Source organism: Mesocricetus auratus, unplaced genomic scaffold, assembly GCF_017639785.1.
Source record: "Mesocricetus auratus isolate SY011 unplaced genomic scaffold, BCM_Maur_2.0 Super-Scaffold_100029, whole genome shotgun sequence".
NCBI classification, from domain to species: Eukaryota; Metazoa; Chordata; class Mammalia; order Rodentia; family Cricetidae; genus Mesocricetus; species Mesocricetus auratus.
The window spans coordinates 1,298,315-1,317,792 of NW_024429210.1; the positions used below are offsets into that span (position 1 = coordinate 1,298,315).

General features: G+C 36.3%; 1 protein-coding gene across 1 annotated transcript in view; it reads right to left on the bottom strand.

Moving 5' to 3' along the window:
• Lin28b (lin-28 homolog B) overlaps positions 1 to 19,478 on the bottom strand; it is a 99,716-nt gene that overhangs the window by 42,423 nt on the left and 37,815 nt on the right. Inside the window, exons 3-4 of the mRNA XM_040733245.1 lie at positions 17,964 to 18,148; positions 16,321 to 16,392 (exon numbers count right to left, since the gene is read on the bottom strand). Of these exons, the coding sequence (XP_040589179.1) occupies positions 16,321 to 16,392; positions 17,964 to 18,148 (257 nt within the window). The remainder of the gene's footprint in view (positions 1 to 16,320; positions 16,393 to 17,963; positions 18,149 to 19,478) is intronic.

Here is a 19,478-nt window from a genome sequence, read left to right on the forward strand (position 1 = left end):
AGGGGAGAGGGAGTTAGAAGAAAGAGAATGGGAGAAGAGGAGGGGAGAGGAGGACATGAGAAAGCAGGAAGATCGAGTCAGGGGAAGAATAGAGGAGAGCAAGAAAAGAGATACCATATTAGAGGGAATCATTATAGATTTAAAGAGAAACCTGGCATTAGGGAAATGTCCACAGATCTACAAGGATGACCCTCACTACCAATCTAAGCAATAGTCTGAGAGACTACCTTAAAAGCCCTTCCCTGATAATGAGATTGATGACTACCTTATATGCCATCCTAGAGCCTTCATCCAGTAGCTGATGGATGCAGAAGCAGGCACCCACAGCTAAACTCTGAGCTGAACTCTGGAATCCAGTTGTAGAGAGGGAGTAGTGATGAGTAAAAGGATCAAGACCAGGCTGGAGGAACCCACAGAAACAGCTGACCTGAACAAGCTCATGAACCCTAGACTGATACCTGGGAAACCAGCATAGGACTGTTCCAGACCCCCTGAATGAGGATGTCAGTTTGGAGACTCTGGTAGTGGATCAGTATTTATCCCTAATACACAATGGACTTTGGGGGCCCAATCCATATAGAGGATTACTCTCTCATTCTAGACACACAGGGTAGGGTCTAGGCCCTGCTCCAAATGATATGATAGACTTTGAAGATCTCCCATGGAAGGCCTTACCCTCCCTGGGAAGTAGAAAGGGGATGGGCTAGGGGGCCAGTGGGGTGCAGGGGAGGAGGGGAGGGAGAGGGAACTTGGATTGACATGTAAAAGAAGTTTGTTTCTAATTTAAATAAAAAATAAAAATATAAAATGTGTATTATTTTCAAGTTTTATAAAATATTCTTATATTACTTCTATAATAATAAAGATACCTTTGGATAAACAAACTGAAAGAGAGGGAAGGAGCCAAATAGTATATTAAGATACATATGAAAAATACAGTTTAAGTCAATTTTATGTACACTTAAAACTGCAATAACAAGAACTTGATAGTTCCTGAATTTTTATCTCCAGCCCTTTCCTCTATCTTGAACTTCAGAAAAGCTCAGCTAAATGCAGATCTGACAACCTTAACACCCCATGTATCTTTTGGACTTCATAATTCTACATCCCTGACTACTTCTATCCAAATCTCAGTAGACTGCACCATCTTTTACACAAACTGCACTATGTGTCCTAGACTATCCTCAGATCCACAGCCCCCTCACAGTTCAGCTTCCCAAATGCTGCAACAACAGCTCTCACGTGAGAATGTGCATTTCTGCTAGGATTCTGAAGGTGCCGCTGCTCCAGGAAACATACTTCCTTAGTTCGGCGCATTTCAGACATCATTCTTCACCATATTTTCTACCATTATTTCTATTAGTAGTGCTGAAATGTTTATCAATTTCATTAAGGTTATTAACACCTATGTTTCCCTCCTATAGATGTGTCCAGGCTAGAACCACCAAGAGAAAACTTCATGAAGGTTTTAAGGGGGCAATTGCAGATGTTATTGCTCTTAAAGGAATTGCATGGTCAGGTGTGGAAACTGACTGGACACATTTAGTAGCTTCTGGCTGTTTCCCCTCTCTCTTGTGTTCTGTGCCTAGACTGTCTCCGACTATTGGATCTGTTAGTCAACAGGGCCCTTCACCAGTCCTTATCAACCATCCCCAGAGGTGACAACCAAAGGCAGTGGTCTGCAGGGTCCTTTCTAGGGACCTTAGTCAGGTCCCCTCATTAGTGAGAAGTATGTCTCTTTCTGGCTTCACAGAAGACTGAGTCTGTCCAGCCCAGCACTTCCCATCTTCTAAGAAGAAACGCATTTCCATACATGGTCCCAGTATTTTACTTGACATTGGCTAAGTAAAAATTAATTACACTTACATACTTAATTTATCTTATTAGCATTTTGAGCAGAATTATATTGAACTTACAATTATTGGGAGATTAGCTTCTTTAAAATACTGAGTTTAAAGAACATAACTCAGGGGTAAAATGCTTACCAAGGTTCAATCCCAGGACACACACACACAAACACATACCATGAACAAACAAGAAAGAGAACAGAGAAGAAAAACACAAAAAGATGAATATGAGTCTTGGACAAGAAACATAGCTCAGGGTGGAGTCATAATTCATCATGGACCATATTTGGGGGTTCAATTTAATTCCAAGTGCCAAAAAATTACTTGTTCATTTTTTAAATAATAAAATATAATAAAACACAAAAACTAACACATTAGAATAGGACAAAACAAGCAAACAGAAAGAAAAGACCAAGAAAAGGCACAACCGATACAGAGACCCACTCACTCACTTGCATACTCAAAATTCCATAAAAACGCCTTTAATGCCAGCACTCGGGAGGCAGAGGCAGGAGGATCTCTGTGAGTTCGCGACCAGCCTGGACTACCAAGCGAGTTCCAGGACAGCCTCCAAAGCCACAGAGATACCCTGTCTCAAAAAACCAAAAAAAAAAAAATTCCATAAAAACACAAAACTAGAAAATGTAATATATATATATGTAAAAGACCTGTAAGATACACAAAGACAAAAATATATTTTATATTTATGTACATATTTTATTTATATTATGTTTTGTAAAGTATATCTATATTTTGGTATATTTATATTATATCTGTTATATTTCTATATATAAAAAATAAAAATTAAAAAAACCCTGACACACATTATGAGATAAGGCAGAGAGTGAGAAAGACTGTGGAAGACTCAAACTAAAGGGGATGTTACCATCAAATCCCTCCCCTCCATGATTAGGAAACCCTGCAGAAGAAGAGGCAGAAAATCTAAGAGTTCTGGCAACCAACACGATTAGACCTCATGAACTCACAGACACCCAGGCAGTATGCCTAGCGCCTATGTGGGTTGTACCACATGAGGTCTTAAAGCTGAAAGAAGTGGACACATGTCCCCAGAACTCAGGAGCTAGATCCAATTGCAAATGAAAAGTTAGCTTTCTACATGGCAGTCTCACTGGGGAAACAAACTACTCTTCAGGGCAGTCTGCATGCCCAGCAGTAGATGGCCAACAGAAAATAAATTCAACACTATCATTCACTCACTTTACGGAAAACAGAGTTTAAAAAAATCTAGTTAATCATGAACAAGGTCTGCTCCCATATGTAATGTGCCTTTATCACTTTCTTCAGGCAGTCTTTCTCCATTCTATCAGGTTCACTTTTAGGTAGCTTGAATTCCAATTGCAAAATGGACCATTTTTTCTAGAAGCCAATAACTAAACTCAGGACATCACACTTGTTGTGCATTTATTTTAGCCCTAAGCTGTGCCCCCACACTCCTAAATGAACATTTTTGTATTAAAGCAAGTAAGAATTCTAATTGTAAGTTCTCAGAATATGAAGTATGTCCTTACATTCCTTATATAAGTGGTGGGGTGGGGGAAAGGAGGGCTTCGTAGGAGGAGGGTAGGGAGTGGGAACTGGGATTGGTATGTAAAATGAAAAAAGATTGTTTTCAAAAAACAATGGCAAAAAGGATGTTCTTAGTTCAATTTGTGTATTGAATTTATAATAAAAAGCAATCTTTAATTTGTCTTAAGTATTCCAATTACTGTTCCAGCAATGTATGTGCAGGCAGCCTCAGATGTAACACCATTATGTATGTAAATAGCAAACAACAACATGTATGTATGTAAACTGTTCTTTTTGTTTTTCCTTCTCTCATTGTATTGATAGTATTTCTAGTATGCTACAAATTGCTCCTGAAAAAATACAAAAAGGAGAGTCTATTAATTACCTAGGAGATAAGATAGGCTTACAGAAAATTCAACCATAGAACGTACAAATCAGGAGAGATGAATTACAAACTCTTAATGATTTTCAAAAATTGCTAGGCGATATTAACTGACTATGGCCCACAACTGGATTGACAACTCAAGAATTACTTAATTTATTTCAAATCTTACAAGGTGATAAGGACTTAAAGAGTCCAAGAGAATTATCAGCTGAGTTTGGGAGGGAATTGGCTTTGGTAGAAGAAAAATTACAGGATGCACATATGGATCATTTTGGATTCAAAGCTTAACTGCATTCTGGTTATTTTACCTGCTACACATTTTCCCACAGGAATTCTTATGCAGAGAGAAGATAATATCTTAGAATGACAATTTTTATCAAATAAACAGAGTTAAAAATTAAAGACCTATGTTGAAAAGGTTTCTGAATTGATTTTAAGAGGAAAATTGAGACTTTATCAATTAACAGTACTAGACACAACAGAAACTATGGTAACTTATACTAATGCTGAAATTTCCTCATTATGTGCAGAAAACGAACACTGACAAAGAGCTTGCAGTAATTTCTTGGAAGATATTAGCAAAAAATATCCTAAAAACAAGAGAATTCAGTTTATAAAGTGAACTAGATGGATCCTTCCTCACATTGTTGAGGGAACACCAATCTCTGGAGCCCCTACATTTTATACTGATGTACACAAATCAGGAAAAGCAGGTTATAAGTCAGGAAGTTTAGGGAAAGTGGCCCAAAGCTCTTATGATTCTGTTCAAAAGTCTTCCTGAACCTCTTAATATACTTAATGACTGTCAATATGCAAAGAGTTGTCTTACTTAGTGAAACCCCTGAAATTATTCCACATGATTCAAAATTAACTTTGTTATTTAGCCAATTAGAAGAAATATTCAGAGATAGAAATTATCCCTTGTATATAATACATATTAGATCCCATGCAGGTCTACCAAGCCTTTTGGCACAAGGAAATGATAAAATTGATAAGCTATTGGTAGGAAATGTGCTAGAAGCCTCAGAATTTCATAAGAAACACGCCAATAGCAAAGATTTAAAGAAAGATCTTTCTATCACTTGGCAACAAGGCAAGACAATCATAAGGAAATGTCTTAATTTTTCTTTGTATAACTGAACTCCATTACCTACAGAAAATAACCCAAAAGGTAATCAAAGAAATGCAATTTGGCAAATGAAAGTGTTTCAATTTGCAGAGTTTGGAAAACTAAAATATATGCACCATACAAGAGATACATATTCAGGACTTTTGCTTTAACTTCTTAAAAGCCTGATTCTGTAATCACACTTCTATTACAAGTTATGGCCATTGTAAGAATACCTGTAAAAATTAAGACAGACAATGCTCCAGAAAGTCTCTAGTAAAAGGAAACAGTTTTTAAAATATAGTACAGCATAAAGCATACTATATAATTCTACAGGATAAGCAGCTATAGAAAGATCTAATTGAACTCTAAAATATATGCTTACTAAACAGAAGGGGTAATATAAATACACAGAAATATACTAAACAATGCTTTATTAACTTTAAACTTTCTAAATGCAAATGAGAAAGGAACAACAGCTTCAGAGAGACATTGTATAGTAGAAAAACTGCTGAATTAAATCAGCCTATACACTTGAAAGATATGCTGACTTCAGAATGGAAACAAGGATATGTGTTATATTGGAGATGAGGTTTTCCTTTTGTTTCTACAGGAAAAGAAAAGAAATGGATACCATCAAAATTGATAAGATTAGATTCAAACAGGAGAGACCTCTTGATTAGGAGAGGTGATGATTCACCAAACAGTGTAGCCATTCAATCTAAACTAACTTATAAGACCAACAAATTCCTTTCATTTGATCAGATAAATCCTGCTGAAAAGGAATCTCCCCAAAGTTAGGGCTGGGACAGGATTTTATTTTGTCTTTCCAGGAAAATGAAGGCATCCATCTAAGGAATCTGAAGACCACTGGACAAATGAAGAAGAAGGAAGAATCATCAAGAGAAAATGTCTCAAGAAAAACAGTAAATTGGCCCATTGGTATAAGCACACTTCCAACAGGGTAAAATTTCATAAATCTTCCCAAATGATTATTTCTGCTGTTCTCTACCGTCATATAAGACAAATTTTTGTTTTTGTTTTTCTGTTTGTTTGTTTTTGTAGTCCCAATTAAAAGTTAAAGCTGGCTTTGGAATTAGAGTGTAGATCCCTCCATCTCTAAACCAAGCACACTGCCACTAATCTCATAATCTTCTAGTTTTATTTTGACTCTGCAAAACTTTTCTTGATTTAAGATTTATATATATATATATATATTTAAACGTGTCATGATATTAATGGTCATATAGAGTACTAATTCTAGAAATAGGCTTCAGCAAGTTTCCTATACACAATTTTGGAGTGTGAAGCAGGTAACTAAGAATTAAGTTTGTGGACCCTGGGTGTACTTAATAAATTGTAACCTCTTTGAGATCTGCTGACATGACATTTAAAATGTTTAAGTTTTCTACAGTGACCCATGACCATGCATTGCAATGACCTTTGAAGTCTCTAAAAGGATGTTGGTGCCCCACAAGATGATTTCACATGGATTGTGGTAAGGTCAGTAAGCTGACAAACACCACCCAAAGATTTTCAAACACTTCAGAAATCAACAGAATATCGCATTTAAGATGCTTTAATAACATAGGCTTTTCATCACAATGAAACATGTTTGCTCCTGGTAGCACCAATTTAACTTCAGAGAAGATGAGGGGCATGGAACAACCAACGTATGGAGTTTTCTTTCATTGTGGCAAAGCTAGTCACTGGGCAAGAAACTGCCCTTGCCTTGACTGCTGACAGTATGCTGTCCAAATTGGACACACAGGACTCAAAAGAAGGTGACTGCTGATCTTTGCTAAGAAAAGATAGGACACTCCTTCAAAATTTCTTTTTCCCAGAAAATTCTGTTAGATATTTTAGACCTGTAGGCCAAAGATAGATGCCCCAAGGTTAGAGAGAAAACTTGGGTGTTCAGGCAGTCAGATGTCTTTGTTTCTGTCACTTCTATACTTCCTGTTTACTCAGGTAATATTATATCCTTCTTGGGTCTTTGTCGGTGTTGAAGACTAGATAGCTAGAGTTAGTTTTCCTTGTTACCAAATTCAGAAAAGGCACTCACAAAAAGTATAAAGTGTATTAGGTTGGGAGACATAAAAGCTTAAATTGTTTATCTAAGAAAATGTTTTGAGGTTTAAAAAGACAGCTTTGTGTTGGAAATACAAGTTAGGATAGAAAGTTCAAAATATTGGACTCACCAACAGAAGATAGATAATGTAATATTTTCTCTGAATTTGCAAATGCAAACAGGTTGGACACTGCAAATGTAATTCTTACCTGATAATTATCCTTATTGAATACAGTTTTACAGTGTTAGAGTTAAAACCTTCCCTTTTTATCTAGACAAAAAGGGGGAAATGTTGCAGGATATTTTGATTGTATGCTGATACACCAAAGATTGGCAATAAAGTTCACTTTGAATCAGAGCTAACTAATGACTGAACAAAATTAGTCATACAGATTTTGGAGAACCATGAACACATAGAGAGACACAGAAGTAGCAGGGTAGAGCTTAGAAAGTTTCTTATTCCTTCTAGAGAGAGAGAGACAGAGACAGACAGAGACAGAGACAGAGAGACAGACAGAGACACAGAGACAAGAGAGGAGGTCACTGGTTGCTTCTCTGCTGAATCAGGTTCTTACCCCAATATCTGACTCCCCAGTTTTTATTGATAAAAAATATTTAAATGATTCCAAAGCAGAAGTACGTTAAACACACAAGGATTCTGTTTTTTAATATGCTACCAAATGGAAGCCTTTATTATCTATGATATAGAATGGCTAACGAGGAGAAGGTTCAAACTCAAGGCAAATGAGCCCCTTGAAGGATGAACATATCTTGCTTTATCTTTTCATAAATATGGTTATGTAATTCAATTTTCCTTAGTATAAAATGCTCAGAAAACAGTCTTAACTTTCTACTCAGATTTCCAGTTGTAAAGGAGAGAAACCAGGTTACAAATGGTACAATGACTGCATTTTTAGAGAACTTATACAAATATTTTTTTCTAATTTTTAGAGATTTTGGGCTGTGTGTGAGTGTGTGTGTGTGTGTGTGTGTGTGTGTGTGTGTGTGTGTGTGTGTACACATGCCACAAAGGATAGCCTCTAATGTCAGCCTCTGTCTTTCATCTTCCTTAAAACGATAGTGCCCAGGCTAGCTAGTTAGCATACAGGCTCCTGAGTTTATTCTCCAGTTCCCACCTCTCTGTCTCACTGTGGAAGTACTAGAGCTCTACTGTGCGAGTATCATGAGGGCTCTGCAGATCCAACCCTATCCCCTGGGCCTTCTCCACAGGCCCCAACTCTAAGCCCTTTTCTATCTTCTAGTCAACAAGGGACTTTCCTAAAAGCAAGGGGAATGTCTGATTTTTTCCCTTACTGACCCAGTTTAAAATAACAACCATTGAAGACTCAACAAAGCACTTCAAAATGAATAATCTTGAATTCTTCCTTGAGTTTTTTGAGACTTAAAATAGTCATAAGAGCATTTCTTTCCTCTCGATTTTTTTTCCCCGATTTAGTACTTGCCTTTGGTCACATTAACTGTACCAACAATTTATACATGCATCTGAATTCATGTCCAAGTGTGTGAAGCTAGAATGTGTGTTGAAGGCAGAAGTCAAGCTCAACCACCTTTCTTTAGCTACCACCTACCTTATTTTCTTTGTGTGTAGGTGTGTGTGTGTGCATATGTGTGTGGTGTGTGTGCACCAGAACGCACTCACACACAGGTGCATGTATAACACAGCACATGTATGGAAGTCAGAGATCAACTTTGCAGGATTAGGTTATCTCCTTCTACCACATGGGTTCTGGGTATCAAACTCAGTCTGTCAGATTTATAGGCAGGTACATTTACTTGCTGAGCCATGTTAATGCCCCAGTGACAACTTGCAGAGCTGGTTTTCACCTTCTATTTTGCTGAGTCAGGGTCTCTCCTGCTTCTGCTGCCATACTCTGTGTACTCCAGGATAACTGGCTCTGTTATTCTCCTGTCTCTGCCTCCCAACTGCAGGGATTACATTTGCACACTTCAGAAACAACCTTTTTGCTTGAGTCACAGAGATCCCAGCTAGTACTTTTTAGCTATGGACCAAACTCTGCAGCCCCCTACCTTGGTGTCTCAAGGCTTTCACAGGTCTGGAAATCCCTAAGGATGCCAGACCATCATTCGACTAGTTAGTCCCAGGGATTTGTTTGCTTGTCTCTAACTCCCTGGAATTAGGAACACACAGCCACATATAATTTTGTATGTTGGTTCTGGAAATCAAACTCAAGTAAGTCCTCAGGGTTACAAGGCAAGTACTCTACTATCTAAGCTTTCTGCCTAGCCCTAAAAGTACCCTAATTAAAAAAAATCTGACATGTAAAAATGCATTTTTCTAAATAAATAATTGTATGGAAGTTTACTACTCATAAATCTGATTTTAGAAAACAGCAGTCTGTTTTATCTAATTACTACTTCTGAGAAGTACATGAAGATATTTCATGTTGGGTACCATAAATTATTAATATAAAGTTATCTTATTATGGCAACAAAAATAACATTTTCTTTGAGAGTAGTACATGTTCTTAACCTATTTAACCAAACTGAAAATGTTAAGTTCTAGTATAAATGAGGAAAAATCTTTGAAAGAATTTCAGCTTCATGAGGACAGAACTAGCTTTGTCTCTTATTAACAGAGCTTCAGCTATTCCTTTGTGTTTCTACAAGTTAAAGTAGAAGACTAGTATTTCAGTGAAGGGTTTTAACAGCATAAATATGGAAATTTGTTTATTAATATTCAAGTTGACCACACTTTAGTCTGTTCTCACAGGGAAAAACCACAACGATGTGATATGATACATAAGAATTTATGATTAAATTTAAAACATTTAAACAAATGTGGTAATTTGAACACCACAATGATGTGATATGATACATAAGAATTTATGATTAAATTTAAAACATTTAAACAAATGTGATAATTTAAACAATACCATAATGCTATTTTAAAAACATACCTAAGGCTAGTCCAGTGGTAGGAGGCTATCATCCATGTGGTAAACATATACACAATTAATATTAGAGGCTAACTAGATTTCCTATTTTGTAAGGATTCCATACTTTAAAATACCCATCTCTCACTAGAACTTTACATTAAAATCATGTAATCCATATTATGCTTGTAATATTAGAGTTGCTTCCAATTGTTTTCCTTAGAGATATTATGCATTTATAGCACTTAAAATAGATGATGATCAGAGAATCAACCTAAAATTCTGCTTACTTGCCACTTGGCAACCGACCATTCCCATTAGACATCTGGGGAGACCTATACAACACCAAGATGAAGCTCAGTCCCACACAGTGTCTGGCAGAGGGTGATGAGAATGGCACATTGTCTGCTTGGTCTGAACAGGGGTCACAGCAGGGAGAGCATCTGCTAAGATAATGTGAATGGAGGAAACAACTATAATTGCCTCATTAAAAGATCTCTGGACAAATAATCACAAGAAGAAAGGACTAGGAAAACCACCCGAAAATTAGGTCTATAATATGGAAATTAGGGGGTAGAATTCTAAAAAGTGCAGAAAAAGAGAGAGACTTTTGTATGCTATTGGTTTTACTTACTTCCTTAGGTGCTAGCTACATAAATTAGCAAAATCTTGGAAGCAAAAATTCAGTTCTCCAGCTGTATCCCTTAGCTGTGGTTCAAAAGTAAGGATGCAAACCCCCAGCTACCCAGGATGCAAATGTGCAGTGAAGGGCTGTGTGCAACATCTAACAAAGGACCAACACAGGAATTAGAAAGGCACACCTACTGCTCTAAATTTGGAATCACTGTATGAAAAGCATGTAATTAGAAAGCATAAGAAAGATTGTTTTAAGAGGCAGGATGTAAAACTTTAAAGAGCAAAGTCTCAAAAGACAAACCAGAGGAAAAGAACCAACTGTCTGTACCTGATCAATGCCTTTTCTTCTGCTTTCTACCTTCACCTTTTAAAAAGTCTGCTTCCCTTGCAATTCAACAGTGTATACTTCGAGTTAGTTTGGTCACTTCAAACTATGAGACAGTAGCAGCACTTGTATTTTATTAAACATTAATATGTCTTTCATAATAAATATTAGGAATTTTTTTCAAAGTAGGTAAGTATTAGAACTGGTCACAGATTATAATGTATCGATACTGAGAGAAATTATTTTGCATTTCCTGACATTCTGAGGTTAAACTGTTTGAATGTAACCTATATAATACACTTAAAATATATTATGATTTAACAGTATCCTAAAGTTAAACTTTTTTTTTCTGAATCCAACAGACATGGTAAAATTAGCTTGTTACAACCATAAGCCTGGTTTAAAATAAGCAAGCTATTTGATGACTTTGATGTTTTGCACCCAAAATGTGCTGGCTAATTTTTCCATTCCATTTACCATTCCAGTCTTTAAACTGCCTTAATCTCCTGCCCTCAGATGTTGATCTTGTAAGAATAGGGGTCATAGGTCAGGATAGACAGACCTCAAAGGATCTGGCCTATCAATTCATGCCTGAAAGATTTCTCTGCCACAATGGGAACCTACTAAACAGCAAATTCCTAAATCTAATCACACAAGTATCAGGGTGAAACAGTTATTTATTGGAATTCATCAATTTACATTTTTTTCAAACACCTCCAGTAAACAGCATTTTAATTTTCTTTTGGAAACAAGTTCTGGGATATAGTAAAAATGAAAATAATTCCACCAAAGGACTTCTTAAAGTAAAACAGCAAAGCCTAAGCATAGGCTTATTATTTTCAGGAATGCTATTAAGATTTCAAAAGACACAGCACTAGATTCCCACATAAAGTAACTGGAAACCGCCGGATCATACAATGGAGACAATGAATGGAGAAGGCTGCTGAGCACAGAAGTGGGGTGAAGGAAGAACTACCAGTATCCAATTTGTAGCTGTCCTGTCTGCAGGGTGAACAAGGCCATCGTGGAAACATTCTTCACAGATAAAGAAAACATACAGCTCTTCACTAAGCAACACTTGACGATTTTTCTAACACAAATCTCTTACAAATCTTTCTTACAAATGTAAAATAATTTGAGTCCACAAAATTATAGTTTCGTAAAAATTAACTATCATGAATCTCATATAAAAACCAGGGTTATTGTGTCTTTCTTACAAATGTAAAATAATTCGAGTCCACAAAATTATAGTTTCGTAAAAATTAACTATCATGAATCTCATATAAAAACCAGGGTGACAGATAGTGTGTGTGTGTGTGTGTGTGTGTGTGTGTGTGTGTGTGTGTGTGTGTAACTCATGAGTTGAGTTTAAACCAGATGCCATAATTAGATTCTATTTATACTTACCCTGGTCTTTTTGGCCATAAAGATAGCATTATCACAATGTGTCATTTCAATATTGGACTACCAGGAATGTCAAACTCAGAATAAGTATAAATAAAAACCATCTAGGACTAAAGTCTCTTTAATAGTACCACATAATGGAACTTCCACTCAAAAAAAAAAAAAACAATCAAAAAAACCTTAGCAATTAACATTCTTTAGAAACAAAATACTACTTTAAGTTATATTTAAAAAAGTACTACTATAGTTTACAAAATTAAATATTGCACCAAATTAATTGGAAGCACTAGAATATACTCTCAGTTACTTTTAAAAATCTAAATTATTTTTTAAAAATTCAAGTCACCACTGTTACAAAAGGCCTTCCATTATTATCAGGGTGTGTGGTTGGGTCAGAAGATGTGGAAGGTTAAGGAGAACAAAGACAACAGTCACTACACTGGGGAAGCAGAATTATAAGAGGGAAGAAGAGAAACTGTAAATAGACAAGTCCCAGAACCAGATATCTATCCCACAGATACATCTTTCATACGTGAATCAATTACAGATGTTCTTAAAAGTTACACACATTTCATTTACTAAGTAGTAGCAGTATCACTCCATCGGTACAAAGATTTCTAGGCCATTAGTCTCACTGCAAATCTGTTTAGTCATTCCAAATATCTGCATGTATAAATTAAAATTTCATAATGAAAGTTAATTCCATAATATAATCTGACATTATTAATTATGTAAATACAGTGATAGACAAAATTATCATTTTATTAGTCTATCTCAAATTTAAGTGTTAAAATTTATTTTTTCATAGTAAACTGTGTTCTTTAGAGAAAGGTACCAAGAATGGCCTAGTTTTTTAGAAAAAACTATCAGCTACCTTCATTTTATAAAGAAGAAAGTTACAAAGGTTTTTTTGTCTCCTTACTCTTCTGAAGATGAACATAAAACAGACTAAACAGTAAGTACAAAACTATTTCATCTAAAATTGTAAGAAATCTTTACTAACATGGAAGACTCAACTTTACAGAATGAACACTCTTCATTTTAACAGACAGTATCTAAACAATTCATATGATTCATAAAGAAAATGAATCAGCCTAAATGTTACACCAGATACACAGCTAACTCTAATTGGATAATTGAACTAATACAAAACATATAACAATAGGAATTAAAAAAAAAAGCAAGTCAGGCAGCGGTGGTACATGCCTTTAATCCCAGCACTTGGGAGGCAGAGGCAGGCAGATCTCTGTGTGTTCAATGCCAGCCTGGTTTACTGAGAGAGTTCCAGAACATCCTCCAAAGCTACAGAGAAACCCTGTCTTGAAAAAACAAAAAACAAAAAGCATCCTACCAGAGAGACATGGAAGAAATACTGTGATCTGGTTGGTAAGCAAACAATTCTCTTATTTATTTATTTATTTATTTATTTATTTATTTATTATGGGAAACAGTGCTTCTCTTATAGCCCTGGCTATTATAGAACTCACTCCCTATAGCTGGGTCCAAATTCAGACATCGCCTGTCTCAACCATCCATGTGCTACGATTAAAGAGGGGAGCCACCAAGCCCATCTTGTAAGCAAATGATTCTTAAACATGACACCAAGCAAAGGTTAAATAAACTATCCTTATCAAAATAAAAAATTTTCACACTACAAGATTATTTACAGGAAAGGAAAACAGGATATCAAATAGAAGAAAATATTTGGAAAAGTTCATCTGGAAAATGCCCTGTATCACAATGTATATTAAAAGCACAAGAAAATAAAGATCTCAGTTAAAAAAAAAAGACATGGTTCACCAGAGGACAAAGATAGCAGCATCAAAATGCCTTGAACAATATAGCCATGACAATATACCGCAATTACCATGACCATTATATATATGGGTAGCTAGGCTTATGTCCAGTTGGAAAACATCAATTACTGGCAAAAATGCATAGCAGGTGGCTGGAACACTGCTGACAGAAACGCAGGAGAATGTGACTCCAAGGTAAACACATACCCATGACCACAGTATATAGCTGTTCAATTCTAAAACCAAAGACTAATGTGGGCAAACTCACACCTGAGTCTTTGTAGATGATGTTCATAACTGCCACACCTGGAAAATACCCAAATCCCTCAACAGATGAATTAGATAGGCACTGTTATAGCTTAATAATAGAATATTACCCAACAGTATAAGAGAATGAACTACTGACACATTCAACACTGCAGATAAATTTCAAAAGCACAATAATGAAAGAAAAATGGAAAATTTCAAAAGGTTGTGAAACAAATAAATGTATTCATATGCCACCAACAAAAACAAAGCCAATCATAAGATGAAGGAATATGTTACTGGTTGCCAAGGTGATACATTAGGTGTGGGTAGCATAAAAGGTCATGAGAAGTTGTTTGCTGGGGGTGGTAACTGACTGTTCTGTGTAATTCATAATGGTGAGGGGGTAATGTATGCATGTGAGAATGCATAGAACTGTGAATAAAAATGCAAATTGTTATGACAATTTGGTAAATAAAATAAATATTCCAAACAAGGAAAACATACAAAAATGAGCCAATGTTAATTTTTCTGTTAAAGAGGAATTAACTGGAACTCTGCCTTTTTCATGCTTCATTGAACTAATCATTACTATCATTTTTTTTAACCATCCAGTGTTAAGACCAAGGTTTTACATATACCAAGGCAAGAGATTCCCCATGAATCCATATTCTCAACCCTAACACCATTATTTTCAATATTTTATAAGCTTTAAGTTCAAAGGGGCTTATTCCAGTATCCAACTCTCTTCAGTGTGCTTCTCTTCCACAATAACCCTTATACATTAGGGTTATTGTGCTAAATTTTTTGAAAGTTGAATCTAACCACATCCTTTCTGTTTACCTTTACACTTAAAAGCATAGAAGACTAAGAATTGTGTGTTTTGAAACACTGGGATGAATTGAGGTTGTCATTTGTTTTGTGCGCTGATCTCTTAAATTAGATGGAGGTTATTCATCTTCAGCAAGGCTGTCATGGAAGTAAGGCTGTGCAGTATTCTGTAATCAGATACCATACACTTTAAGTCTTCCCATTACTGATCATTTTTATCTCTGACTATGTGATCAAGATGTTATGGGCCAAAGTTCTCTATTCATTTACTTTTGAAATGAGTAAGCATTGTGTTGGAGGAGATGTCTTAAGTAATTCATTCCTTATCACACTGAAAATTTTTCCTTTCTTTAGTCAGAGCCATTTGTTTCTCCCCTTGATTTATAATCTATAGAATTGCTATTGACTTCAGTGCTCAAATTTCCACTCCTAGCAACATGTCCTAGACAGCTTCCACATTGTTTGTCAGGTCCCTATCATTGTTTTAGATACTGCTCATCATCTAACTCCATCTTCATGTATGCTAAGAGTAAACCACTCCCCATCACAGTCAGACCTCAGAGCTGTGCTTTCAGTTTCATCTTTAACCCAAGGAATCACTGCAACCACCATCTCCTCTCTCCTGCATGTTGACGCTTCCTTTTCTATTAAACCATTCCCCAGCAACACATACACATTCTGTAATTTCTTAACCTTTAGAAAATGCCCCCATCCTGTTGCTGCTTCTGCTTCCTCTCCTGTCATTCTCAGCTGAACAAGATGCACATGCTTTCACTCCCACCAGTCTGCAGAGCTATTCTTATCATGCCCATTAGTCACTTCTGTGTGGCTAAGCTGTTGGCATCTCAGTGGTCATTGTGATCATGTATCATCAGAATCTTTGAACGGTTTTGGTGCCTACCTCCTTGATTTCTCTTTCCCAGTCTTCCAAAACAAAACCTTTCTGTTCCCATTGCTTCTGCATTTTCTTTCACTGCTACTTCTCAGTGCTAGAAAGATGCAGGGCAGATTCCTCTTTTCGTTATGTGTATAAATATCATTTCACTGACTACTGCTGAACTTTAATTTTCAGCCCAAGACCCTCCATGTCATGTACTTTTCCACCTAACTTGTAGCCCTCTTGCATTCATCATGCCCAGAGCAAGCTGTGGATGTATTGCTCCTTCTGCAGTTTTTCCCATCTTGGCAACTGGTCCCTCTATGTTTCTTGTTGCCCAGGCCAAACAAACCTTGGAATCATCCTGGACTCCTCTTCTCTCACAGTCCACATCTGATCCATCAGTAAGTCCTGCCGTCTCCACCTTCAAAACATATAGGAATTTTGCTCACCACTTCTTTGTCTACCACCCACTTCTCCAAACCACACCATCTCTTTCTGGCATACTGGAAAAGCATCTCTGATTCATTTCTCAGTTTCCATCCTTGCTTCTCCAAATTAACTAAAGTGACAGCTGTCAGGAGACACTTTATGGAATGTCATGATTTAGATCTAAATGCTTCTGAAGAGCTCAAGTTAAAGGCTTGGCCTCCAGGAAGCAGGGCCTTTGGGAAATGGTTTACTTTAGTAACATCAATGGGTTCATAGCTTAACAGGAAATTGGGTTTAAGAAGGTGGGATCTAGTTGGCAAAAACAGATTTCTGAGGATGTACCTTCAGGGCCTCTGCCAACTCTCTCTTCTTTCCAATAGTCATGAAGTGAGAAAAATTAATTTTTCCTCTTTTAAGTTAATTTTTCCAAGTATTTTGTGATGGCAAGAAGAGAGGTAAACTGGATTGTGAGATTATGTTGCTTTTTAAACTAATTCTAATGATGCTCTATTTTTTCTATATCAAAGTTCATATATGCAGCAGTCAAATGCTACAAAAGACAAAAACCATTGAGGTCCACAGCTATGTAATTAGAAAAACCTAAATAACATTCAGAAAGCCATGTCGATTTTGTTTTTTTTTTCTCTAATTATTTTAGGCAGCAGTTTAGTACCAGGTGCCAAAAACTTTCAGTACATAATTTTTGGTCTACATTTTCAGTAGTAAATATTTATTCTAAGAATATAATCAGACAATATTTTTAAAGTGTACACATAAGAATTGATACCATAGCTGGGCTTTGGTGGCACACGCCTTTAATCCCAGCACTCGGGAGGCAGAGGCAGGAGGATCTCTGTGAGTTCGAGGCCAGCCTGGTCTACAGAGCAAGTTCCAGGACATCCTCCAAAACAATACAGAGAAACACTGTTTTGAGAAACCAAAAAAAAAAAAAAAAAAAAGGAATTGATACCATGGTGTTGACTTCAAAGCACAAAAAACAGACTCAATGGCCCTGACAGCATTGCTTGTAAATTCTGGCAGATTCATAAAGTGAGAATGTATGCAAGTGTTCATTAATGACATCCAAGAGTTGGTTTTAAAAAAACAAAAACAACATATAGTTTATGTCTTCTACCTGCATTTGGGATTTCTAGTGACTTTTCCCACTAATGTCAGTTTTTTAATGTTTAGATTTTCAAAGTGTGAGTCGTCATTTTAAAAACAAAGCAGTAAGTATACTCTCATTGGAAAAAGCAAGTGGAGAATCAGAAAACTGTACAGAGAGGCATTTCTTGTGTAAGAATCTCAGCTCCTCCTGTCTTCCGGTAGTATAGGGAATGGTAATCATAGCACTATACCACACTTCATGCTAACTGTGGCTCAGTACTCTGAAGATAGTGCAAACTGTAAGACAAGACTGTCTTTTTTACAAGTCTACCTCAGCTATACAGTGAACACGTTTTCTTTTGTGTAGGCTCCATAAAATCCCTAAGGAGAGTGATGAGAAAATTTTACATATATTTTCCAAATACAATACACTTGTAAGTCAGACAAGTTCCTTACCTATCTCCCTTTGGTTTTCTTCTTTGCTGTGTCTTCCCTTTAGGTCTTCTTTCACTTCCTAAGCAGGGGCTCCCACCTGGGCCTGTTACCCTTATTGATTCAAGGCCTTTGGGTGACTTTTTAAATGTAAATTCCACTGGCTCTCCTTCTTTCAAGCTCCTAAATCCTTCCATGAATAGTTTGCTCTGCAAAGAGGAGGGAAAAGAGACAGATAATGATTGACACTGCTTTATAAATTATCTGTATAATTTTGAGATTATCAAGGAATTCTGTTATCCATTACAAAAGCATAGGTTTTTTTAAATTTTATTGAAGTTTGATAAATGTTTCAATGCTGGCAATTGAAAGCCTATATCACTGTGTAAAAAGCAATTTTGTGATACAGAAATATAAATGTACATACACATTCTAGTCCCATCCATTCAATCGACCACAAATGTTCTAGTATGGAACCAAAGCGATGCCACCATCCTGACCCGAACTCAGTCCCCAGGACCACATAGGAAAGGAAAGAACTGACTCCAAGCTGACCTCTGACCTCCACATGTGTACCATATCCATACACACCTGTGCGTGCACACACGTACACACGCACTAAATGCAATGACACTTTTAAAAAGATCCTACTATATATAAACTCACATAGAGATTCATTTTTTAAGCAACTACCACACTGTCTGATTAAAGAAATTATATCAGCCTCAACAACATATATGTGTGTATGTATATGTGTGCATATATATATGTATATATATATATAATGGATATACTATTTAGTGGTATATCACTGAATATAACCTGCCCAGTCTGTATAATGTTGATCATATGCATGTTTTTAGGGATAGTCATTTGATACGGGGTCAAAATATAGTTTTTAAAGACTATTTTTGTAGAGATGGAGTACAGAGCAATACACTAAATAGCCACTTTCTCTACTCTGCTGTAAAGCAAAAAGTTTTCTATATGATACCTGATTGTGTTTTGGGAGTATTTTATTTTATTATTTATTTATTTATTTATTTTGTTTTTTTGAGACAGGGTTTCTCTGTCTGTCCTGGAACTAGCTCTTGTAGACTAGTCTGGTCTCGAACTCACAGAGATCCACCTGTCTCTGCCTCCTGAGTACTGGGATTAAAGGCATGTGTCACCACCACCTGGCTTGGGAGCATTTTATACTAGAACAACGGACTTATATAACTTATTTAAATTTTTTTCTTAATTATAAAATTATAACCTGGGTTTCAAATATTCTTTCTCTCTTTTAATATTACTTTTTCTGTCAAGGTGAACATGCTGATTCAAAATGTACTAAGATAGTTAATCTTTGTTTTTTTATTTACCTGTCTAGATTCCTTTTTGTGTATTTCCCAAATCCAACTCAAAAGACCTCGTAGTCTGTAAGGACTGTTCTGTTCTAATGTGGAGACTGTGCAGTCTGTAAGGACTTTTCTGATTTGTCTGGTAAAGAAAAGAAGCAGTTATTGTCTTTTCTGTTGATGCATAAACCCAGGCACT